Source organism: Nuphar pumila, chromosome 4 (assembly GCF_984573655.1).
Source record: "Nuphar pumila chromosome 4, dmNupPumi1.hap1.1, whole genome shotgun sequence".
NCBI classification, from domain to species: domain Eukaryota; kingdom Viridiplantae; phylum Streptophyta; class Magnoliopsida; order Nymphaeales; family Nymphaeaceae; genus Nuphar; species Nuphar pumila.
Window position 1 is genome coordinate 127,472,423 of NC_143252.1, and position 26,880 is coordinate 127,499,302.

Here is a 26,880-nt window from a genome sequence, read left to right on the forward strand (position 1 = left end):
CATGTATGCAAACTTCAACTATGCGTAGGAAACAAGAATATTTAGAAACATGTTTATATTCAATTCATATGATAGTGTCACATGCACATTTTCATGTAATGCACATGTTTAAGTCTATTGCATGCTTTCATTCAGTACAAAAGTTCATGTCCAATGCATATTTTCATTTAATACTTGGATTCATGTCAACAACATGCTTTCACTTACAATTCACTTTAAGCAAACTTGTGAACACATCATGCAGTCACTTATAGGTAATCCCACATCAATTTCATGTATGCTCATGTATAAGTAAACAACCATGTGTTAACACTTTTTAACTCAACATATAATATTCAGTTTAAGCATTGGAAACAACTTGTATGATGCTACCAAAACAATTAGATGTTTAGCTAAACCATGACAACACTCATAAATATTACATAGGTGTATGCTTAACAGCTTTGCATGACCATATGCATTTTAGTCACACTGTACACAGGCATGATAGGATGCATGAACATTGAGCAGGTATGCAACAAGTCAAGCAACAAATATAAATCAGTTAAGCACTTACACAAGAGTAGCTATATATGTATAGAACCAGAAAAAAGAAACTTGTGAAAAATCTGGATTAACATACAACAACAACAACAACTACGCCTTCATCCCAAAACAATTGGGGTCAGCGATATGAACCAAAAAAGAAATTCATTTTGGGTCTTCCACATGAATCCTTTTCCTCCAATCATTTCTATCCAACGCCATGTCCTCGGTGAGGTTCAAAGCATTCATATCCTTTCCTATCATCTCCATCCAAGTCTTCCTAGGCCTACCCCGACCTCTTTTAACTAATATATTTTCCCATTTCTCCAACCTTCTAACTGGAGCATCATTAGGCCTTCGCCGAATATGTCCAAACCACCGTAAACGATTCTCTCGCGTCTTATTTTCAATGGGTGCAACACCTACCTTCTTACGTATCTCTTCGTTCCGAATCTTATCTTTTATTGTATTTCCACACATCCATCTAAGCATCCGCATCTCAGCTACACTCATTTTTTGAATATGATGTCTCTTGGCAGCCCAACATTCCGTACCATATAGTAAAGCGGGTCTAATAGTCGTCCTATAAAACTTTCCCTTCAACCGCAATGGCATTCTACGATCGCACAGCACTCCAGTAGCACTTTTCCATTTCATCCACCCAACCTTTATCCTATGATTTACATCTCCATCAATTTCTCCATACTTTTGAATGATGGATCCCAAATATTTGAAATAATCATTCACCGGTATATCTTGCTCACCAAGCTTCACTACACTCCCATCACTACTTCGTTGCTTACTAAACCGACATTCCATATATTCAGTCTTACTCTTACTCAACTTAAAACCTCTAGCTTCCAATGTCTGTCTCCATAATTCTAACTTAGCATTAACCCCAGCTCTAGACTCATCAATCAAAACAATATCTCATACCACCCGCTATCTTATTCCACATTGATTCTGAATCCTCCTCGAGACACCAATCAACTTCCTTAACTACCTGCTCTACAAACATTCCTTGTTTAGCTCCTTTCAATGCCCACCACTTAATTCTAGGATCTATCCTATGTCTATCCCTTTTGCGGCATTGTCTAATTCTAAGATCTAAAATTAAGACTCTATGTTGTGTAGCTACACTTTCTCCTGGTATAACCTTACAATCGATGCAACAACCCCTATCTCTCTTTCTAAGTAGGAAAAAATCTATCTGACTCGTATTAACCCCACTTTTAAATGTTACTAGGTGAGACTCCCTCTTCCTAAACCAAGTGTTTGCTAAGATCATATCATAGGACAAACAAAAATCTAAAATCCTTTCTCCACTTTCATTTCTTTCTCCTATACCATAGCCTCCATGGATATTCTCAAATCCATCCCTACTAATGCCTACATGTCCATTAAGGTCACCGCCGATGAAAAAAATCTGGATTAACATATATGCACATAATGTGTGTGTATTTTTTTTTTTAGAACCAATGACCCAGTCGACCCGGCCGGCTGGGTCTGGTATGCGGCCAAACCCCACCCAGCCGACCCAGTTGGTGAAAGAAAGCAACAGACAAGGAGAGAGAGGCTCTGAGGGCTGCATAGAAAACCCAAAATTAGGGTTTGCGTTTCCTTTCATTCAATATATACACGTATAGTGTATTTAGGGTATTACATAAAGTGTGTAAATTACAACACATGCCATTAATGAGTTAATGAGCATGTGTGAAAATAAGAGTAAACAGATTGGGTCTGGATCTTGAGATCCAAACCCAATCGTGACATCTTTTCACCCTCCCTCAAGTTGTACATGGTTTTGAACCATGAACAACTTGCCTTTTAACATCCAAAATTTGTCCTTGATAAGTTCTTTTGTAAACAAGTCAGCAACTTGATCAGCAGTCCGAACGTATTCTGGTTCAATTTCCTTTTCTTCGACCTTCTGTCTTACAAAATGTTGATCAATTTCAATATGTTTGGCACGACTGTGGTAGATGAGATTGAATGACATATTGATAGCACTTTGATTGTCACACAAGAGTGATTCATGTTACTTCAGCTGTAGCTGCTGCCATTGATCTATATTCCGCTTCTGTGCTCGACCTCGCTATGGCCTTTTGCTCTTACTGCCCCAGGAGACAAGATTTAGGCCAATAAAAATACAGTATCCTGAAACTGATCTACGCTCATCTGGATCTCCTGCCCAATCTGCATCTGTGTAAATAAGAAGCTCATGCATGTGATGGTCATGCATACTCTTTCTGTATTGAAGACCATCTCCAATAGTTCCCTTCAAATATCGAAGAATGCGTTTAACAACTTTCATATGCCCAATATGTGGTTCATGCATGAACTGAGATACCTGATTGTCAGAATAGACAATGTCAGGCCGAGTGAAGGTAAGATACTGAAGCATTCCTACTATCCTACGATATCCTATAGGGTCCTCATACAGATCTCCATCTTGGGAACTAAGTTTCTGATGAAGTACACTGGGTGTGCTTAGAGGCTTGCAATCAGTCATACTTGCCTTGCTAAGAACATCAACGGTATACTTATGTTGAGTGAGTGTCATGCCTTCAACAGTCCTGTCAACTTCTACTCCAAGAAAGTATCACAGTTTACCAAGATCCTTCATCTTGAATCTATGATTCAGAAGTTCTTTAATCTGTTCAATATGTCCATTAGAGTTACCTGTAATGATAATGTCATCAACATATATCAATAACAGGGTAACTACATCTTTGCATTTGAATATGAAAAGAGAATGGTCGAGAAGAGACCAAATAAAGCCATATTTTTCTACTTCAAGCGAAAAACTGTCAAACCAATATCGAGATGCTTGCTTCAAACCATATATAGCTCTCTTTAACTTGCACACGTATTCTTTAGAGTTTCCTTCTGCATACCCAATGGGTTGCTCCATGCCTCCTTTAGAGTTCCATGTAGAAACGCATTTTTCACATCCAGTTGATTGAGAGTCCATTGGTGTTTAACAACCAATGATAGTATGATGCGGATAGTGCCCATTTTCACGACCGGACTGAAAGTCTCATCATAATCTTGTCCTTGCTCCTGTGTGAAGCCTTTAACAACCAGCCTAGCCTTATATCGTTCGATAGTCTCATCCGTCTTATACTTTATCTTATACACCCACTTTGATCCAACCACATTTCGATCGTGTGGTCTGGGAACAATATCCCAAGTCCCACGTTCATGAAGGGCCTCCATTTCTTCGTTCATAGCTTCAATCTATCTCTTAGAATTTATTGCTTGATAAAATGTTGTTGGTTGATCCTCCTTGCCCAAAGAGGCTAAGAAGAGTTGAAAATCTATTGTAAAATTCTCATAACTAACCCACCTATCAATAGGATGTCGAGATCAGGTAGACCTTTTGTGAACAGGTGATTGAATGGAAACAAGAGGATTCTTCTCCTGATTAGAGCTGAGGGGTATCTCCTTCTCACGTCGAGAGTAAACAATGCCTTTATATCTTTCTGGAGCCGATAGTGACTCAGAAATCACACTTTCTTGAGGTCTTTGCTCAGCAGTAGATACGTTTCCCTCATCTCTTTGATGACATTAAGAGGAACAAACATCATTAATACTAGAAAAGAGATCTGAGTTTAACCAAGGATGATAAACTTCAATTTCAGGAGGAGTGATAGCATTATGACCAAAATTTGATTCGTCAAACACAACATTTCTGGATATTTTGATGCGCTTGCTTACGGGATCTTAACATCTGTATCCTTTGTAATCATCAGCGTACCCAACGAATCTGCACTTTAAGGCCTTATCCTGAAACTTATGCTGCATTGAACTGTCAACATGAACATAACATACACACCTGAATACACGCAAATCATGATAATTTGGATGCACACCATGCAAAGAGAAATAGGGTGATTTGTTTTCCAAGATGTTCATGGGCAATCGATTTATGACATAGACTGTTGTATGAAAGGCTTCTGTCCATAAGGTAATTGGAAGATTACTATCATGCATCATGCTCATTGCACTCTCGACAATATGGTGATGCTTCCGTTCAGCAATCCCATTCCGTTGAGGTGTATGAGGGCAAGACACCTGCCTACTTATCCCATTTGTCTGGAGGAAACCAATAAAGTCATTTGAAGAGAATTTACCCCCTCCATCACACTGGAAACAAATGATATTCTCAGAGAATTGATTCTGAACAAAGGAATGAAAGTTCTGAAATAACTTAAAGGTTTCAGATTTATTTTTCATAAAGAAAATCCATGTGTATCGAGAATAGCTATCAACAAAGATGAGATAATATTTAGTGCCAGACATGGAAGAATTTGGAGTCGGGCCCCAAACATCTGAACATATAATCTGAAATGGTCTTGAAGCTCTTTTATTAATGGAATGAAAAGGAAGAACATGACTCTTACACTGAAGACAACTAGAACATTTTTTATTGTCAACACTTAAACTTAGACTTGACTTGGGAATAAGACTACTTGAAACAAGCTTATCAATAAAATGACTACTACAATGACCCCGACGACCATGCCAAAGATTCGGCTCAATATATTCAGAATGATTAAAAACACTGTCAGGAGGAATTGAGGATGATGACGTGAGCTTCAAGGTGGAATCAACAGACTAAATACCAGATGAAGGATTCTCTTGGAACACATACATATTCCCTTGTCGTTTTCCTTCAGCGAACGTTTCCCTCTTGTGACGGTCCTTAACACAAATAGAGAAAGGAGTAAACTAAACTGAAGCATTAATGTCATCTACAAGCTTAGAGACAAAAACAATATTTTTCTTGATATTAGGAGCATGGATGACATTTAAAAGAGCAAGAGAAGAGTTGAACATAGGAATTACAGAATTTCCAATGTGCGAAATATGGTGGTGAGACTCATCTCCAGTGACTACTATTTCTACCAATATAAGGAACAAGATTTAGGAGCTTACCAGCATCACCAGAATCAACATACCAAGTGCCTTGATCATTCTATTTGATATTTAATTCAGCCAAAGCAGACAATAACAGTTCTTTGACTTCTCCACTATTTTTCAATGTATCTGTTCTCTTTCTTGTCTCCAATTGCTTTCCTCTATTTTGCGGGTTAAACCAATAATTTGCCTTTATGTGTCTCCTTTTGTTGTAAAGAAAACATGTAGGTATTGTCCTTTGCCTTTGCAAATTAGGAGGCATACTGGGAGTAGGTAATATTCCGCGAGCTCCTTGTCCATTCCTCTCTTGACTTCCTCTTTCTCTAGATTCATACCTGCCACGTCCTCGACCGTAGGTGACTCCTGTGACAAGAACGCCGTGGGTTCCAACGGGGTTGTGATTACCTTTAGAAAATCCTTTCAAAGTCATCTCATACTGTAAGAGCTTAGCACGAAGATCTTCAAATGTAGGTAAGTCTGGCAAACACAACAAGGAAGTAACCATCATATGATAATTGGGTTCCAACCCGCTCAAGGTTTGTTACACCATATCTTTGTCGTTAACCACACATCCCATTATAGTCGACTGATCTGTGATGGTTTTCATTTTATTTAAGTACTCCATGAAGTCCTTTCTCAACATTTGAAATTCTTTCTTTAAAAATAAAACTCTTGCCTGAGAAACTTGAGAATACGTCTGAACGAGACGATGCCATAACTGCATAGCTGTGCAGTCATCTGGGATTGCCACAAGCACCTCCTGTGACAGGGTGAAAGTGATGTAGGCAACCAAAGCCTGATCTCGCTTCATCCAGGATATATATTCTGAATTTCTGACAAAAGTAATGGAAGTGTCACCCTCCCTAGTCTTGCCATCTTGTGATATAAACTCTGGAGGAACAGAAACAAAGCCATGTAGATGCCCAGAAAGATCATGACTTCTTATGAATGGGATGATTTGTCTTTTCCAGGTAAGAAAATTGGAGTTGTTTAGTTTTTCTGACACAAGTTGGCTAAGGAAGTTGGAAGAAAGTACATATTGAGAAGAAGAAAAAGAATCCATAGGTAATTGAAGGTGGAAGGAAAAGAATATTGGAGTAGAACAAAAAATAGTCAGAAATAAAGGTCAAAACCAATACGTAATTTCAGAAAACTCAGAACTCGGCTGCCTTTTTTTTTTTTTACAGCAGACCCGAGACAGAAAACGAGATTATGCAGTAAACTGATCTAATCAAAGATCAGTTAATGAGAAGCAAAACAAAAACACGTTATTTGGATATAACGTGTTTTTCCTTTGAAAGATGCAAAGGGCTGAATCTGATTTTTAGATGAAATGATATTCTAAAATGTAAAGAAAAGAAATCTGATATTTTATTCAGATCAGAATCTGTCCTTACTATTCTGAAGAAGACGAGGAACAATTTATGAAGTCACACAAGGATTTGCTCTTGCGTGACCATATGGAATCACGTCAAATAGCGTAAGGGGGAAAAGAAAATGCAAAATAGAGAAGGTGCAGACTTTAAAGGAAAGAGGATGACGATTAATGGTGGGTGACGATTAAAAGTGAAAAGGGATTGACGAGATGCTGACCTTAGAAATTGGGAAAAAACAAAAAAATAGAATACGTTGACTGAAAAAAAAATATTCTGCAGAATGTGAGGAGTAGGAAAGCAACGAGGGAGGAGAGAAGAATCTTGGATCAGTTAATGAAAGAATTACCTTGGAGGAAGACGTTAAAGAGAGAACCTGGAACCTGTCGCTCTGATACCATGAAAGAAAACAACAAACGAGGAGAGAGAGGCTCTAAGGGCTGCAGAGAAAACCCAAAATTAGGGTCTGCGTTTCCTTTCATTCAATATATACACATAGAGTGTATTTAGGGTATTACATAAAGTGTGTAAATTACAACACATGCCATTAATGAGTTAATGAGCATGTGTGAAAATAAGAGTAAACAGATTGGGTCTGGATCCTAAGATCCAAACCCAATAGTGACATTTTTTCAGTCGGCTGGGTCAGGTACTCAGCCCAGCCGACCCAGTCGGCTGGGGCTGACTGCCCCATGGCTCCTAGTCGGCTGGGCCCTAACATGAAATAAAAAAGATAATTTATTAAACTCGTTTTTTTTTTCAAAACATGCCTAGCCGACTGCTCGGCTGGGATCGGCTGCTCAATAGGCTCGGCCTGTCAGGCAAGCCGAATTGGGCTGGTCTGATAGCCAGCCTACATAGAAAAACAAAACCCTTTTTTTTCTATGGCCAACACCCAGCTGGTCGGGTTGGAACCCCAGCTCAACTGACCCAGTCGGCTGGGGCTGCCAGCACATGGCTTAGACGACTGTGGTCGGCTGAGGCCCACACAAAAGAATATATATATATATATTTATGACAGCATACCAACAGAAACACAAATAAATTTCATGCATCGGCATGCTTAATGGAATAAAAACAAGTCTCAATATGCATGTGCATGAAATTTTGCATAAAGTACACATGTACGGATCAAATATACTCAGATTCATGAAGTACACAACCCGATTATGAAATAAATCTCATTTGTTATCATAAGCATACGTGCAGCCACGTTTTTGCTTGGTTATACCCAGATTTCACATACCCTAACCATTCCTACCATGAGTTTTTCATAGAAATCGATAATATTATGGTGCACATGCATAACAACACTTTTTTTTATGGATAAAAATTTTGTTTTAACATTAAAAATACCTCCACACGTATATTAAACCATAATAACATTCAAGAAGATGAAGATACATGGATTTCATCCATGGATCTTAGAGTAAATGTTTAAAAACTTTAAATTTACTCATTCACATGAGTTTTCACTAAAATACCACATGGAGATCGAATCTATATCCCTTTTCTCACTCAAATCAAAAGCGAAACCCGTACCATACATGTAGATTGAAAAGAAACGTGGATTTGATGGCTGGAGAAGATTGAATCTCCTTCTTCTTCTTTTTTCTCTCTTTTCTTTCTTCCCTTTCTTTTTCTCTCTCTTCTATCTTATTTTTTTTGTTTGTTTCATTATATATAAAGATGGCGAGAGGGGGTGACACCCCGCCTTCTCCAGCCCATCTAAAAGGGCTGGAGAGAGAGAACTCTAAAAAATTAAAACTCTTTTATATGAGTTTTTCGAAAATTTTAAAACTCTTCAAGTTTGACTTTTCAAAATTTTGTTAAAAAAGAACTCTTAGTCTCTCAAATCCTCTTGAACTCTTTCATAGGTGTTTAAGGGCTCTTTCAAGAGTCTCAAACCAACCTCAAAATAATTTTTCGGAATTGCATTAAATTAATTAATTAATTAATATTAAATTATAAATAAATTTTTAGAAGTTTCCAAAAATTACCAAATTAATGTGGGAGGCTTCTTAACATAAATAAACCCCAATTTAAAGGTTTTTGATGAATTTAAAGTTAGAAAAATCCTTGAGCATGGATTTGGATTTGGATCCGGATCCAAGATCCAAATCCAACTCAAGAATCCAAATGGTTCTTGGGCTGGACCAAATTCAGATTAATATTGGTTTTGGATAGAGTCCAAATCCATATTAAATTTGGATTCAATCCATCAGATCCGGTCCAATCTAAGTCCGGATCCGAACTGACAAACTGCTCATTTTTTAAAAAAATGTAATTTTCGGGCCAACCGTAGCCCGAATCGAGGAAAATAAAATATCGTTGCGCTCATAATTCTGAAACGCGTCCAACGACATATTACACGAATATCAAATTTCGAATTTCACCTGAAAATAACCCAATTTTTGCTCGAATTTCACTTGAATTTAAAGGTCAAAAATAAATTTTTTTAGAACATTTCGATTAGCTCGTTTAGACCTAGTTGATGAGACCTGGGTCAATCCCAGACTCAAAAGCATCAGTCTAATATCGAGGTTCAAACGATTTTTCTCCTAGGCTTAGCCAAATTTTCGAAAAAATCTCAAAATGGCTGAGTGTGAAAATACGCAATATTACATCTGCAGTATAAGGCTGCTGCAAACCCTTGTTACAGATGAAACCGATTTTCCCTTCGTGGCTGTGAAGCTTGAGTTGTAGAACTTGTAACCAGTGCTATGAAGAAACTTGTTAGAGAAACCCTAGATGTGGTTGCTGTTGTTGCAAACAGCCTGTTCCAGTCCCTCATGTCGTCGTTGTCGAGCTGCTGGCCATTTCTCCTTTCTTGTTTGTGCGTGTCATCACTGGACGCTGCTCCTTGTTGTTGTGAACCAATGTTGTGAAAAGCATTGAGGTGTAGCGAGGCGCTCCACCAAAATCTGAGGCGAGGCGTAAGCCTAATTTTTTTTTTTAAAAAAAACTATAAAAAATATCTAAAATTATAAATAAATAAAAATTTCTTTATTGATGAAGCAACAACCAACAAAAAATAAAAAATCTCAAATAAATACTGAAAAAACATACTTGAACTTTGCCACTAAGTAACGAATGATCAAAACATACTTGAACTTTGTCATTGGGTTCTCCACCAAAGCATGGTAGTCCCTAACAAATGCTGGCATGCGTGTGTGTGTGAGGTATACTTACATTGAGTATTGAATGGATTCAAAGGCAGTGGACGCTGCCAGAAAGCCATTCACATAAACCTTTTTGTGTGAGAATGGCCCACTCGATCTTGCTGGAACGTGAGAATGAGGCGTGAGAGAGAGAGAGAGCTGCGGCAGCAAAGGGGGACTTCACACTTGAAGTCGTGCCCTACTTTATGTTTATATATACATATACAAAACAGTAACTGGGTTGGACCAAATATTTGGATCCATACCCAGACATAAAGTTACAAGTTACATTGGAGAACCCGACCCACACTGGAAAACCCGATCCAGTTTATGATACAGTGTTAATACCCTCCCTCAAGTTGTGCATGGTCCTGTACCATGGACAACTTGCCTTTGAGATACCAAAACCGCGCACTCGTAAGTCCTTTGTTAAGTAGATCAACAACTTGATCTTCTGTTGGTACATAGACTGGAATAACTTCTTTGTCCTCTACCTTCTGTCGGACAAAATGTTGATCGATCTCTATGTGTTTCGTTCGACCATGGTGGATAGGATTGAAAGCAATTTGAATGACACTTTGATTATCGCAAAACAGATTCGCAACCTTCACTTTTTCTCCTATCTTTGTTAATAAATGTCTTAACCATGTAACTTCGGCAGTGGCAGAGGCCATGGATCGGTACTCAGCTTCTGTACTTGAACGCGCAACAACACGTTGCTTCCGACTACTCCATGCTATTAAGTTTTCATCAACATACACACAATACCCAGAGACTGACTTTCTATCGTCTGGATCTCCTGCCCAATCTGCATCTGCATACACTTCTAGTGGTCTATGTTCTCCTTTTGCCTTTGATTGACGATAAACAAGCCCATCTCCAAGAGTACCCTTCAAGTACCGAAGAATTCTTTTAACTGCATTCATGTGTTCTGTACGTGGATCGTGCATGAACTGAGAGACTTGATTCACTGCATATACAATATCCGGCCTCGTAAAAGTAAGATATTGAAGCATCCCAACTAAGCGACGATAATATTTCGGGTCCTTATAGATCTCCCCATCTTGAGCACTGAGTTTATGGTTTAACACACTAGGAGTATTCAATGGCTTGCAGTTCTTCATTCCTGACTTCTCCAGAAGATCCAGAGCGTACTTGTGTTGGGTCAACAAGAGGCTAGTATTTTGTCGATCCACTTCAACCCCCAAGAAATATCGTAGGACACCCAGGTCCTTCATCTTGAACTTCTGATTCAATAGGATCTTTGTAGCCTCTATATGCTTGCAAGAACTTCCTGTAATAATAATGTCATCTACATATATGAGGAGTAAGGTGTTGACCTGATGTTCTCGAAAAATGAACAATGAATGATCAAGTTGAGAACGGACAAATCCATATCGTTGTACTTCAATGGAGAAATTGTCAAACCATGACCGAGATGCTTGTTTTAGTCCATAAATAGCTCGTCGCAACCTGCAAACATGTGTCTCAGGATTGTTTTCTGCATAACCAAGAGGCTGCTCCATGTAAACTTCCTCCTTTAGATCGCCATGTAAGAATGCATTTTTAACATCAAGTTGACTTAGAGACCATCCATGCTGAATCGCCAAGGATAACACAAGTCGAATGGTTCCCATTTTTACAACTGGACTAAAGGTCTCGTCATAGTATTCTCCATATGCTTGTGTGAAGCCTTTAGTGACTAGTCTTGCCTTATATCTTTCAATGGATCCGTCAGGTTTGTACTTAATTTTATATACCCACTTAGACCCTACAACATTCTTATCCGGAGGCCTAGGAACTATTTCCCAGGTCCTACATTCATGTAAGGCTCCCATTTCTTCATTCATAGCATCTGCCCATTTTGATGACAAGGAGGCTTGGGAGAAATCGATGGGTTCTTCTTGTTTTTCAACCTGTGCAACGAATAACTGCATTTCTGTGAAAAAATTCTCATAGCTTACCCATCTTTCAATAGGGTGTTTGATCCTTTCCGAACGTCTGACATGCTCAATTATGTGGGGTGTGTCCCTTCTCCTGACATACACTGCCCCTTTGAATCTTCTGCCATCTAGACGAGCAGTACCAGATGTCAGGGTTTCTTCTGCGATGGGAGGCACAGTAGATCCCTGAGCAACTGTCAACACGTTCCCACTAGGTTATGCATTGGTTTCCATGGGCTCACACTCATCTATCACTGTGTGACATGGAGCAGAGTTATCCATCTCTAGCTGATCAAATAATTCATTCGCTAGCCACGGCTGATAGCTTTCTTCCTCCTTAGTAACCCTTGCTTCTTTGTTCAAGATCTGAACATTGTTCTCAGCAAAGACAACGTTTCGTGAGATTTTAATGCGTCGAGTGTCTGGATCATAGCATCGATATCCTTTATACTCTTTAGCATACCCAACAAACCTGCATCTACAAGCTTTATCCTGAAATTTGTTACGTTGGGAACTGTCAATGTGAACATAGCATACACATCCAAACACTCGTAGTTGACTGTATTGAGGCTGGGTACCAAACAACACGAAATAAGGAGTCAAATTATTCAACATTTTCATCGGTAAACGATTTATTACATAAACCGAAAAGTGAAAAGCTTCTGTCCAAAGACTTAAAGGAATATGAGTGTCATGCAACATACTTAGGGCACTTTCAACAATATGACGATGTTTTCTTTCCGCAACCCCATTTTGTTGTGGTGTGTGTGGGCAAGATATTCTACGCCTTATCCCGTTGTTTTGAAGAAATTCAGTAAATTCCTTTGATAGATACTCTCCCCCTCCGTCACACTGAAATTGTTAAATACTTGTCGAGAATTGATTGACAACAAGAGCATGAAATAAACGAAAGAATTTGAATACCTCAGACTTGTATTTCATAAAATAAATCCAAGTATATCTGGAATAACTATCAATGAATGTGACATAGTAGCGACTCCAGACAAAGAGGGTTGTGGATCAGGTCCCCAAACATCAGAATGAATAAGTTCAAAAGGAAAAGAAGCTCTTTCATTTATTGAATTGAAGGGAAGTACATGACTCTTACACAACTGACAACTAGAACAAAGAAAACCATCAACCTTATTATACGGACTTGATCTTGAAATAATACCGCTTGACACAAGTTTCTCAAGAGAAGAATTATTACAATGACCCAAACGACAATGCCAAATATTTGGCTTATTGTACGAAGACAAACTCAAACAATCCTTAGATGAATCCAATTTGAATGGTTGACCAATTGACGATTTTGATCCAGCTCTACGAACAAGTGAAGAAGTCTCTTTGAGGATATACATATTTTGTTAAAATGTATCTAATATATATATATATATATATATATATATATATATATATATATATATATATATATATATATATATATGCTGCTGTATATTACATCAATACCCGATAGGGGTATTTTTGTAATTTCACATAGTTGTTTTAGAAAACAACTATTTATTCTTTTTGTCCAAATGTAATTTCCTTTTTTTTGTTTTTTTAATTCTTTTTATTTCGGTTTTTGAGGACCTAAAGGGGCTCCAACATAGAGTCGTTGGAGCCCCCAACGGTCACATTTTGTGACCGTTGGGGGCTCCCAACGACTCCATGGGAGCCCCCTTTTGGCTCTCCTTTTGAGGCCCTTTGGCCCTCCTTTTTTCCCCTCTTCCTCTTGTATAAATAGGGGTGAACCCCTTGTGTATTCTCATCTTGGAGAGCTTCTCTCTCTTTTCAATAAGAGGCTTTGTATATTGTTGCCTTCTTAAAGGCTTGTGCTTGTATTGTCCCTTCGTGGACTTGTGATATTGTCTCTTTTATTCATTGTTGCAAGTGCTTGTATGCACTCTTTATATTTCCGCAATATCTCATTACATGGTATCAGAGCCACTCGATTCTTGAAGGAAAGGTGTGGTTCGTGTATCTCATACTTAGTGGACATCTTCTCACTTCTTGGCAACATCATGGAGACAAAGATTGATCTATCTTTGAAGCTCAATGGAAAGAATTATATGATGTGGGCATTGGCAATGGAGAATAATCTCAAAGGAAAGAAGCTTTGGGGTTTTGTCATGGGGACCGTTCCGGAACCCAAGCTTATGCTCATGAAGATGGAAGAAGATCAAAAAAAGGCTCTTGAGGGAGATGCTCGCCTCAAGGCCATTGAAAATCATCAAAAGGAAGTGAAAGATTGGGAAAGCAATCACGCAAAAATCCTTGCGTGGTTTATGAATAATGTGGAGCTTAAGGTATGTGCTAATATAGCTAAATTTCGTAGAGCCAATGAGGCTTGGTCTTTTATGAGGAGTATGTATACCCAAAAGGATCTTGCAAGAGCATACTTCTTGCAAGAAAATATTAGAACCACCAAATAAGGTGATTCTAGCATTCAAGACTACTATAGTGCCCTAAACCCACTATGGGATGAATTGGCTCTCTTGGAGTCAAAGTGGGTTTCTATGAAAGATATTGATTTAAGACAAAAAACAAATGGAACAAGAGCGATTGTTTCAATTTCTATTTGGGCTACGTCCCGAATTTGAGCAAGTGAGATCCTCACTTCTCCATAGATCTATTTTTCCTCCTATTGAGGATGCTATTGCCGAAATCACTCAAGAGGAGACAAGGCTTGGCATGAGTAAGCATGTTGATGAAGTCCTTGCCGTATCCAAACCGGGTAACAATGTTAGAACCTATAAGCCTCCTCATTTTGGGAAACAAGGGAACTACAATGAAGGAAGAAAAATGATTGTTTGTCATTATTGCAATGAGCCGGGTCACATTAGACCCGCTTGTCCAAAGCTTATTAGAACCTTCAAGCCTAAAGTGGTCTCTCTTGAAGAAACAACCACCAAAGAAGATGAAGGCAAGAACAATGACATTAAAGAAACTCTTGGACAAATATCTATGGCTCTCCAACAAATGCTAAAAGTTTCTTCCTCCACATCGGGTGCGGCTATTGCTTCAACATCATCACCCGGTACGTATTCTTGGATCCTTGATTCCAGAGCTTCTTTTCATATGATCCCTCATGAAAATACCCTTAGTGATGTTTGCACCAATTCAAAGGACTCTTGTGTCTCTACGGCCGATGGAACTTTTTGAAAATTTCAAGTATTGGTTCTTTTAAAGATTAACAAAATTTTTGTGTTCCAAAAGTAAGAGTTGTTCCCAAATTAAATTTAAACCTTTTTTCGGTTTCTCAAATTGCCGACTATGGATGTGAAATATCTTTCTCATCTAATGGTTGCTTTGTGCAGGATCTCCGGTCCGGGAAGCGGATTGGGCAAGGCCATAGAAAGGGAGACCTCTATTATATGGACCATCTTGATCTCCCTACAAACTTTTTTTGTTCTTATGTCCAAGAAAAAAACATGGAAACTTAGCATAAAAGACTTGGTCATCCAAGTTATTCCAAAATGTATCTCTTTCCTTTTGGAAACAAATTTTGTAAGGAAAAAGAAATTAATTGCAAAGATTGCATTTTTGGGAAAATGAAGTCTATTCCATTTCCAACTAGAACTTTTCTCTCATCAAGACCTTTTGAGTTGGTGCATTCGGATGTTTGGGGGCCTTCTCCGGTTATGTCTAAAGGGGGCTATTCATATTATGTTACGTTTATTGATGACTTTACTCGGTATGTTTGGATTTATTTCCTTAGTCATAAGTTGAAAGTATTTACTTTCTTTAAAGATTTTCATAAAAAGGTTCAAAATCAATTTCAAAGTAACATATCTATTTTAAGATCCGATTTCGGTGGTGAATACTTATCTCACGAATTCCAAAACTATTTAACCCAAAATGGCATTTGCCATCAAAAGTCATGTCCTAGGACTCCTCAACAAAATGGCCTAGCGGAAAGGAAACATAGGCACATTATAGAAACCGCTAGAACATTACTTGTGTCTAGAAATATTCCAAAAAAGTTTTGGGCCGAAGCCGTTCTTACCTCAACCTATTTAATCAATAGAATGCCCTCTTCTAAGTTAAAAAATGCTTCTCCCTATCAGAAACTCTTCAAGTTTTCACCCGATTTTAATCGTCTTCGTATTTTTTGTTGCAAATGTTTTGTCCTACTACATAAAAGAGATAAGTTATCTCCAAAAGCAATTGAATGTGTATTTTTCGGATATGGTGAAAATAAAAAAGGGTATAGATGTTATGATTTTAAGAATGATAAACTATATGTTTCAAAAGATGTAACATTTCTTGAAGAAGAAAACGGTTTTGATAAAATAGAAGAGACAAATGAAATTGATTATATATTCTTATATGATCTTATTGATGACATACAAGAAGATTCTCTTGAAAACATAGATGATACTCATGAGGTATCCCCTCTTGACATAACACTCTCCAATGATAGTGATTCCAATACAAATGTTCATGATAGTGATGCCAATATAAATGTTTACTCAAGAAGAAATCAAGAAAAACCTATTAGTGCCCTCGAAAAATACTCTCAAATTTCTGAATCCACTGAGGAACCACAAGTTAGGCATTCTTCTAGAATATCAATACCCCCAAATAGGTTTGTATCCTATGATTCCTTAACTCCCAACTATCGAGCATGTTTGATAACCCTACATTCTTATTTTGAACCGGCTCACTATAATCAAGCTAAATCTATACCTCATTGGGTTGAAGCAATGAAGTTGAACTAAATACTTTAAAAAAGGCCAATACCTGGGAAATAGTCAATCTACCCTCACACAAAAAACCTATTGGTTGTCGCTGGGTCTTCAAAGTTAAAACTAAAAGCGATGGCTCTTTAGAACGATATAAAGTCAGATTAGTTTCTAAGGGATACTCCCAAGAATATGGCATTGATTACGAAGAAACATTCGCTCCCGTAGCTCGAATGACTAGTGTCAGAACCTTAATAGCTGTCGCATCAACCAAAAAATGACCTATTTATCAACTTGACGTAAAAAATGCTTTTTTAAATGGAAGTTTAAGTGAAGAAGTGTATATGGATCCGCCACCCGGAATAGATATTAAGCAAGGTCAAACACTTCGGCTTTTGAAGGCATTATATGGTCTTAAACAAGCCCCTAAGGCTTGGTATGATCGCTTTAGTGATATCATGATAAAGTTAGGATTTCATTCTTGTTATACTGACACTGCTCTTTTTGTTAAAAATGCATGTTCTAGTATCGTAATTTTGTTGCTTTATGTTGATGATATGATTATCATTGGGAATGATCAAAGTAGTATTATTAATGTTAAAAATATGTTAAAAAATAATTTTGATATGTCTGATTTAGGTTTTCTCAGATATTTTCTTGGAATTGAGGTTGCATATTCTCCTAGAGGATATATTCTGTCACAGATGAAGCTTGTTGCAGATATATGTTCTAAGTCTGGGATTTCTGATGATAAGAAGGTAGAGACTCCCGAGGTTATTAATGCCAAATTGCGGTTAGAGGATGGGGTTCTTCTGGAAGATCCCACACCCTACAGACAACTCATTGGGTCTCTTACCTATTTGACCATCACCAGACCAGATATCACTCATGCAGTTCACTCAGTCAGTCAATTTCAGCATGCTCCTACAACTGTGCATATGAGTGTTGTTCTCCGAATCATTCGCTACATTCGGAATACCATCAATAAAGGGCTATTTCTATCCTCCTCTTCTTCCTTGAATCTTCTTGCTTATACTGATGCAGATTGGGGAGGTAATCCCAATGATCGAGTCTCAACTACTGGTTTTTGTGTCTTTTTAGGGGACTCGTTGATTGCCTGACGATGCAAAAAGCAGCAGAAAGTTTCACTATCATCCACTGAAGCTGAGTACCAGGCGATGACAACCACGACAATGGAACTTGTATGGCTTCGCAGTTTGCTTAAAGACATGGGAGTTGATATTACTGAAGCGTCAAAGCTATGTTGTGACAACAAGAGTGCCATCTATATTACGAGTAATCATACTTTCCATGAACGTACAAAACATATCGAAATGGATTGCCACTATGTTCGTGACGAATTCTTACGAGGAACTATTGCTCTGCCATATGTCACCTCAGAATATCAGTTGGCGGATTTCTTCACTAAAGCTCTTCCGGCTCCTCGCTTCATGTTTCTTCTTGGCAAACTTTCCGTCATTCCCCCGTAAAGTTTGAGGGGGGGTGTTAAAATGTATCTAATATATATATATATAGATATATATGTATATATATATGCTGTATATTACATCAATACTCCATGGGAGCCCCCTTTTGGCTCTCCTTTTGAGGCCCTTTGGCCCTCCTTTTTCCCCCTCTTCCTCTTGTATAAATAGGGGTGAACCCCTTGTGTATTCTCATCTTGGAGAGCTTCTCTCTCTTTTCAATAAGAGGCTTTGTATATTGTTGCCTTCTTAAAGGCTTGTGCTTGTATTGTCCCTTCGTGGACTTGTGATATTGTCTCTTTTATTCATTGTTGCAAGTGCTTGTATGCACTCTTTATATTTCCGCAATATCTCATTACATATTTCCCTTTCGCTCTCCCTCAACGAGCGTCTTCTTCGTGAGTGGATCCTTGACACAGACAAAAGAAGGAGTAAATTCGACGCAAGAATGAATGTCATAAACCAATTTAGAAACGAAAATGATATTTTTGACAATATTAGGAGAATGAAAAACATTGGACAATTTTAGGGAACCATCAGAAAGAGGAATATTCACGTTTCCAGTGTAAGTTATTGGATGGAGAGCTCCATCTCCAGTTTTAATACTTGCATTTCCATGATAAGGGATGGGTTTCAAAATCTTACCAATATCACCTGTCACGTGGGCTGCAGCTCCAGAATCAATATACCAAGTTCCCTGATCACTCTGTTTGAAATTCAATCCTGACAAAGCTGATATTAAAAGGCTCTTGACATTGTCTTCATCCCATTGAGTTCCTCCAGCTTTTCCCTTGCTTGACGACCCTGTGACATTCATTTTCCCTTTGTTTTGCGGGTTGTGCCAACAATTTGCCTTGATATGTCCCTTTTTGTTGCACAAATAACATGTTGGAACATTTTTGAAATTATGATTTCCCGAAAAACTACCTGACGACATGCTAGGCGTGGGCAACAATCCACGCCCCCCTTGATTATTTCTTATCTGTTCATGTCCTCCTCGAAAGCGGCCACGTCCTCTCCCTGAATTTGTCCCTGTAAAGAATACTTCTTGGCTTCCTGAATTGTTGTCTACATCTTCTCCTTTAATGGAAATTTCATATTATAGTAATTTTGCCCGAAGATCCTCAAAGTTAAGAAGTGAAGGAAGACACAAGAGAGATGTTACCAACATATGATAATCTGATCCAAGCCCGTTTAGCGCTTGTTGAACTTTATCCTTATCAGAAATCACACAGCCCACCATAGTCAATTGATCTGTGATGATCTTCACCTTGTTCATATACTCTGTAACAGTCATGCTTTCTTTCTTTAGGAGTTGAAACTCCCTCTTCAAATGCATAATTCTTGCCTCTGAGATTTGAGAATAGGTCTTCGTAAGTTGTTCCCACAACTCCATTGTTGAGCACTCATCTGGAATACCTACAAGAACCTCTTGCGAAAGAGTAGAGGTAATGTAGGCTTCAACAGCTTGATCTTGTTTTCTCCAAGTGGTGAATTCAAGATTTCGAATCAACTTGTTAGAAGTCTCTCCCTTATCGTCCACAATTTCCTGCACAATAAATTCCGGTGGTGTAGAGATTGTTCCATCTAGGTGTCCATAGAGATCGAGGCTCTTAATGAAAGACAGTATCTGCCTCTTCCAGGTTAAATAGTTATTGTTACTCAGTTTGTCTGAGATAAGTTGTCCTAGAAAACTAGATGGCAGGGTAACAGAATCCATGAAAACTGAACTGTAAAGTAGCTGACTGCTGACAAACACTTAAGGAATGACTTTAGATTTGAAATAAATTCAGACTAGATTAAATAAAGAATAAAGAATAAAGGAATAGGTATTTTAGATCTTGAAGGAATGACCAGAAATCAAGAATAAAGGAGTGAAACTGGATCGGGAAGAAATAAAAATCTGATTCGCTTCAGATCTGAAGTGAACTCAGATCTAACCGTGACAGACGAAGAAACAACAGAAACTAAGAAAACAGATCTGATCTTTGGATTAGATCTGATCTTGATTTCAGACTTGAATGAAATAGATGCAACAACCAAAGCACAATATATGAACCTAAACAGTTGATGGCTGTTTTCAGTTTAATACCAAATCTGATATCAGAACCCACGTTTGGGCAGATTCGGATTTCAGATAGCCTTTGGGTTCGACATTCTGATCCAAATCAGACGTGATAAACAAAAGGAAGAAAAGGTAGATAAAGAGGGCAACAGTCACGCAGGGTCAAATCTATCGATCAGATCGAACAGATCTATGATTAGATCTGAACCGATAGTTTGGAAGAAAACAAAAAGGAACGATGACTAAATAGAGAGGGAAAAGCTGGATGAAGACAGAAATGGAAGAGGATGCAGACAAAAATAGAAAATACAAAAGAAGGCAGATAGAAAAACCTGGAAGAAGAAACACCTGGGACGTTGATCTCGCTGGATAGCCCTAGACGGAACAACACCTACAGTGTCCATCTTGCTAGACACGCCCTTCAGAGTCGATTCACTGTGCAGAAGCCTGCTCTGATACCATGTGAGAATGGCCCACTCGATCTTGCTGGAACGTGAGAATGAGGCGTGAGAGAGAGAGAGAGAGAGCTGCGGCAACAAAGGGGGACTTCACACTTGAAGTCGTGCCCTACTTTATGTTTATATATACATATACAAACAGTAACTAGGTTGGACCAAATATTTGGATCCATACCCAGACATAAAGTTACAAGTTACATTGGAGAACCCGACCCACACTGGAAAACCCGATCCAGTTTATGATACAGTCTTAATATTTTGTTCTCGTTCTTCTTTTCTAAAATTCAGTCAAGGAAGCCAACTTGTTTTCAAGATCATCATGACTGTAAAGAGAGTACTTGCTAATTTACCATGAACTTTGTCAGTGTAGTGTAGTTTCATTCAACTCGATAATATGACTGTTGTCATTGGATTCAACAGGAAGGCCTCAAAATTATGAGGAAATTGTTTCCTCTAATTTGTGAACCATGGGGGTGTATGGTGCACTTGAACTCATTCCACAGGCATTCAGATGTTAATAAAGTAACACTGCCTCCAATGAGGCTTTGTTTATTTTGTTCAAACTACACTGCCAATTTAGCATGAACTCAAGTATGTTGCACTCAAATATCTCATCATGCTTGTCAAGAAAACAATAGTTTTTGCACCCCTCGAAAGGCAAAATATCATGTCATATGTAAAGGGTTCAATCATGGATAATCTCTAACAAGCTGAATCGACTAATCTCTAGCAAGCAGAACAGACAGACTTCAGACATAAACTACACAGGAATATGTGAAAGAATAAATTTCCTTTGAATGTAAACTTCAGAATTTATATATGAAAAAATAACACACTGCATCTCAGTTAGTAAAATAAAAATTGGGTCGCCCTTTACCCTTCTGAGTCACATTCAGCCTGATACTGAGTTAGGAGGCAACCACCGAGGGCTTAAAATCTTTTTTTTTTTGAAAGGCAAGCTGGGGTTAGTCCGACCCCTAACAGTTATACAATCTAGAGGAATAAAGAGAAGGAGAAGAGATAAGAAGAAGAAGAGAACCAGAGATGAGAGAGAGCGTACATGTTTTGAGGCTCCACCACGAGAGAGAGAGAGAGAGTATGCTGTGAGAGCCAAGAGGGAGAGACTGTTGTGAGAAAAAAAAAATAGAGAGAGAGAGGGGTGAGAAAAAAAAACCAAAATCACAACATAAAGGGTCGCGGGTGCTTTGTTTAAGCCCTATTTTTTGGTCAAATGAGGATTTTGACTTTGACCCTCATTTGACCAAATGCTTCGAGGCGTGTACGCCTCATCTTGAGGCGCGCCTCGCCTCAAGGCATGTGCCTCAAGGCCTATGAGGTGCACGCCTCAAGGCTTTTACGCTTTACACATGCGCTTCAAGGCATAAAGCCCCTCGCCTTAAGGCGAGGCTCGCTTTTTGCGCCTTGAGGCACGTTTTTAATAACACTGCTGTGAACCATTGAAAACCGTTTAAGAACTCTTCTTCTATCTGCAAATCTGCTTTGGTTAAACTTGTCTCAGTTTCAAAATAGTTTATATATATTGTCTGATCAAAAAGATTATTTTCTAGGCATTGGATCTTGAATAGAAATTTCCTGTTAGATTGTACTGTTTTCATAATCTTTGCGTAGACTAATCGGAGTTGGGGTATGGTGGAAGGGTGAATTAAAATCGGCTTAAAAATCTGTTGTTTGAAAAGTGTATGACTTTGGCACTGATTCGTGACATTCTGTTTGTCAGAGTCAGTCACGTTGTTTGCATCATATCTTCTAATACAGATAACAAAATTTTGTGTATAATAGCTCGTTGAAAATCTAACACACATATCTACAACTTTCATGTTCATAACTTTTGTTAAATCGATTATCTTGGCCGGAAAAATTGTCCCGAAATAGAGAAAACAGTCCTGCAGGTGACTGTTCAGGACTGTACCAGTCTGCCTCATTGATCGGATCACATCTAAGTCATACGATCTCCGATTTGCTTGATTTTTGTTTCCCTGTATTCACAATTAAATTATCTAAGATTTTTGTGTTTGGAGTTTCGACCGAATCTACACGGATTATCCTCGTTCTGGTCTGTCCCAACTGGACAGTTCCAGTGGTCCCAGCCTGTGAAAACCAGTCTTCTGTTTTGATGTTCGTCCTGTTTCTCGACCATCTGCGGTAAGAAAATTACAAATACGGATTCGTTGGAAAGGCGAACTCGTTGTCTACAAATCCCGTCTTGGCACTTTCTGTCAGTTAGGAACGAAACTGGGTCAAAACGACCCTGGACTGAAACCTGTAAGTCTAAAATTTCAGTCTTTCGCTTCTGCAGGTAAGGATCCGTTTGGATCTTGGATCATGGATCGACCCTTTGTCGGATCCACATCAATAATTAATGTCCTGAAGAGTTAGTCTTTCCAGCACTCTCTTTTTCTGTTGCACTTTTAGGGATGTGGAATGTTTTCTGTTTGGTTGTGGGGTTCAAAATTTGGGGGAAAAATATTTCTGAAGCCAGAGCTTGGTTGCTTCTTGTTTTCCTGTAACAATACACAGAAATCATTGGTGTTTTCTTTATTTTTCTTTCTTTTTTTAGTTCTCCTGTTAAGCTGTTGCCATTCCCTTTTGTGCCTTGTTTGTTTTCATAATAGGTCTATGTTCATTTCTCTATATGACATTGATTCATATCATTCTCCAGTTCAGATTCAAATTAGTTCATAGGTAGAGTTTGAATAACACTGATTTATGATCTTCAGTTATTCACCTCTGATTTATGGCTAGAGTTTGATCATCCATTTCTCTATGCCTTATGCAATGATTGGAGTGTTCCAGACAAGAGATCTCAAACCCCCTTAAAATAAGAGATTGATCCCGTTTTACTCAGGTTTATGATACAGGTGGTTGTGGTCAACTGTATGATCTAAGGATCTTCAGATCTCAAATCATCCTTGTATCTAAGATCCAAGGGATTCAAAATGTAACCCAGGAATAACATTTTGTAATCAGCTTGATGGAATTGAACATTGAAACAAGTGGAAAACCCAATCTTAAGAACCCCTAAAGGTTGTTTTGGAGCAAGTCCTGCTGGGGATCATCATTTGAGATGAAGATGGTTTAAGGTGTGCAACTCAGCCAAATGTGGCTTAGTGAAGTGCTTACTTGTATAGAAGCAAGGGGAGAGGAAATGTAGAATACAAATGTTGAAAAACGGAACAAAAATTTAATGAAGTTTTCCAATATGGTTAGAGTATACGGTTATACACTACAAAGTAAAATGGAGTATCCATGTGATATAGTTTCAACTATGATGATTGAATTGCTGGCAGCTGTCAAAATTTTCAACTGCCTGTCAGCTCACTGTTATATAAATGACCTATTGTGTTGCTGTCCTGATAATAATAATTTTGCCTACCTACAGAATGGTAGGCCTTCAAAAGTGTGTTCAAACAATAACCCTGTTTGGTTCTCTTCTTGCACCTGCATAACAATAACCTCCATAATCTTATCGCGACAATAAATGTTGAATTTGCTATCCTGCAGAAAAGAAAGATTTGTTCACCAGTTTGTTTCCATATTATTTCCTTTAAAGATGTAGAAGTGATTGGACACACTGGAATATAGAATCAGTTAACTTGTTTTCCTTTTGCACATTTGATCAATCATCTAGTTTGATATATGGCTTTGTTATAAATCTTCAGGTATTCAATATGGATTGATAGCAAATTGCGGCTTCAAGCTGATCCTATGTTAATCATTGAACACTTCTTGTGGCGAAAAGGAGCAGAATATGCTATTTCAAACCACTATGATAGGCACTGTGTCTGGGAAGAGGTGCTTCAAAACAAGCGATTAAACAAGTACAATCACAGTGCCATTGATGAGCAATTTCTTTTCTATCAGTATGATGGCCTGACAAAGTTCAATGAATCAAATGAAAATAATGTTCTTCCCAGCTGTGAGTATCATGTGCATGTCAGCTTCTATTATCATGGAAATTAATGAATGGACCTAATATCCAGTCATCTATGTCACACGGACTCTTCTAACAGGGCACCGCACCTGCGTCGCACCCGCACCCAGGTGGGTGCGACACTTGGACACAACTTCCTTTGTGTTAGGTGAAGTCAACCACACTGAGGTCCATTTCTATCCAAAAGTAGATTCAGTTAACCCTAATCAAGTCCATTTTTATCTATATTATATATATAAATACATAAATGCACACAAATACACATAGTGTTAACTTAAAACTGCTAAAAATTATATATATATCCTCCCCGCACCCAAGTTTTTTTAAAGTGCTACATCGCCGCATCCGCACCCGCACCCGCACCCGCACCTATGTGACATAGCCAGTCATGTGGTCTCAAATAATTTTCTGTGACTTATTTTGCAGATGTTCCAGAAGGTTCCTTTATTGTACGTGCTCATACACCCATGTCGAATTTATTTTCATGCCTTTGGTTCAATGAAGTTGATCGCTTCACATCAAGGGATCAACTGAGTTTTTTCTATACTTTCTTGAAATTGAAGAGAATGAACCCAGAGAAAACATTCCACTTGAACATGTTTGAGGTATTCATTTTGTCATTTTTGGGTTTGTGTTTCAATCTGTAAGCTTGTGTATATGGTAAAGGGTATAAGCATTTCATGCTGAATTTTATAAAATGATTCAGATAATAAGTGATGTTTCATGAAGTTGACAGGAGTTCATCAGGATATGGAGAACCACTTTTTTTTCTTTTCAATATAAGTTGGAAGTTCTGCCTTCCTGTATCCTCCCTCTGCATGATAACTGTTAAAATATGATTATATATATATATATATATATATCAGGGATATTTTGGTCATTTCCTCTATTGTAATAGGGACAGCCTAATAGAGGCTGTTTTGTTTCTTTTGCTTTTTTATTTGATGTGTTTTTTTTATTTTTTGTTTTTAGTCAATATAACTGTTGGGGCAGTCCAACAGCTAGTTGGACTGCCTCTCTTCTGTTGCTTGGCTCTATAAATATGGCCATTCTCTCTATTGTAAAGCATGCTTGTTCAAGCATATTTGTGATTCAATACATTTATTTTTTTACATTGTGTCTCTTGTGAGATTTGTATTGTGTGTTTATATCCTTGTGTGAGATTGTATTTGACCCATTAATGGTTTTTGTGTATTTGTGATCTTTTGTAATCCTTAGTTGCATTCTCTTGCTTTTATTGTTACTTCATTTCAATAACCTTCTGTAGGGGGTAAAAAAATGTGAAAAAGATATATATATATATATATATATATATATATATATATATATATATATATCTTGCACTTTTGGATAATCTAATATTTGCATCTAGTGTTGAGCCATTAAATTTCTGGTGTTTGATGTGCTTAGAATTGATTACAAATTTTTTTCATTGATTGTTTCCTCATGTTTAAAAATTAGTATAGTTATGTTGAGGGTTTCTGTATTTTTAAATAGTGACCATCATTTTGGGGATATACTTTATGTTGGTTCTGATTTATCCTTAATTTAGATGTAGTAACCGTTTGTAAAGTGACTTGGTTAATATATTGGGCAGTGACAATATTAGTGTTTTTTATTGCTTTCATCAGTTGAACTCATCTATTCCTTGAACTGACTCCATTTTGAGGATATTTTAAAGTCTTGTTGAGTTCATAGTTTCTCTAACTGTGGCTTATTTCACCACATTTATGAGCACAAGATATTACCAGTATTCTGCATATGTTCTGCATTTAGAAGTAGCTATTAAGCTTCAGATATGAAAAGATTTTGTAATTTGATTCCCTGGATATTCTACTGCACAGGATTGTGAGAGGAGAGCAATGACAAAGCTTTTCCACCATAGAACAGAAATGACACCTCCATCTAGAAATTTTGTTGTTTTGTAGAGTTGGTATTCATTCAATTTTTGCAGAAAATGGAATTGCAAGATCATGGCGTAGATAGTGTGGTGCTTGCATCTTGTAGGTAATACATGTTTGCTTCTGGATTTTAGTCTGTTCCTTCTCAAGGTTCTTCCTTTCTCATTTATAAGCTCTTTGCATTGCATGTTTCTTAAGCGATGCAGCTGGTTTTCGAGTGAGAAGGAAACCGGAGCACAGATGCTGATGGTCAGCTTTGTACTTGTTATTGCTTGTAACATTCATTTGTATTATTGCTTTTTGTAAGGTGTAACTGGGAGGGAAAGTACTTTTTGTTCTCGAGATTGTTGATTTTCTACAACAGCACAATCTGAAATTACTAGGGGAAAATTCTCTTCCGTTATATA

At 37.9% G+C, this 26,880-nt stretch overlaps 1 protein-coding gene across 2 annotated transcripts in view; it reads left to right on the forward strand.

The window, feature by feature from the left end:
- Window positions 1-26,880, forward strand: part of LOC149840984 (transmembrane protein (DUF616)) — a 48,252-nt gene extending 21,372 nt beyond the window's left edge. Inside the window, exons 5-8 of one of the 2 annotated variants that reach the window (XR_016431420.1) lie at window positions 24,301-24,557; window positions 24,999-25,177; window positions 26,417-26,579; window positions 26,672-26,880. Coding sequence is in view for 1 of the 2 variants with exons in the window: in XM_090003523.1 (XP_089859649.1) it covers window positions 24,301-24,557; window positions 24,999-25,177; window positions 26,417-26,500 (520 nt within the window). In the remaining variant the exon portion in view is untranslated. Of the gene's footprint in view, window positions 1-24,300; window positions 24,558-24,998; window positions 25,178-26,416 lie in introns of both variants that reach the window. The other variant, XM_090003523.1, reaches the window with a different exon arrangement.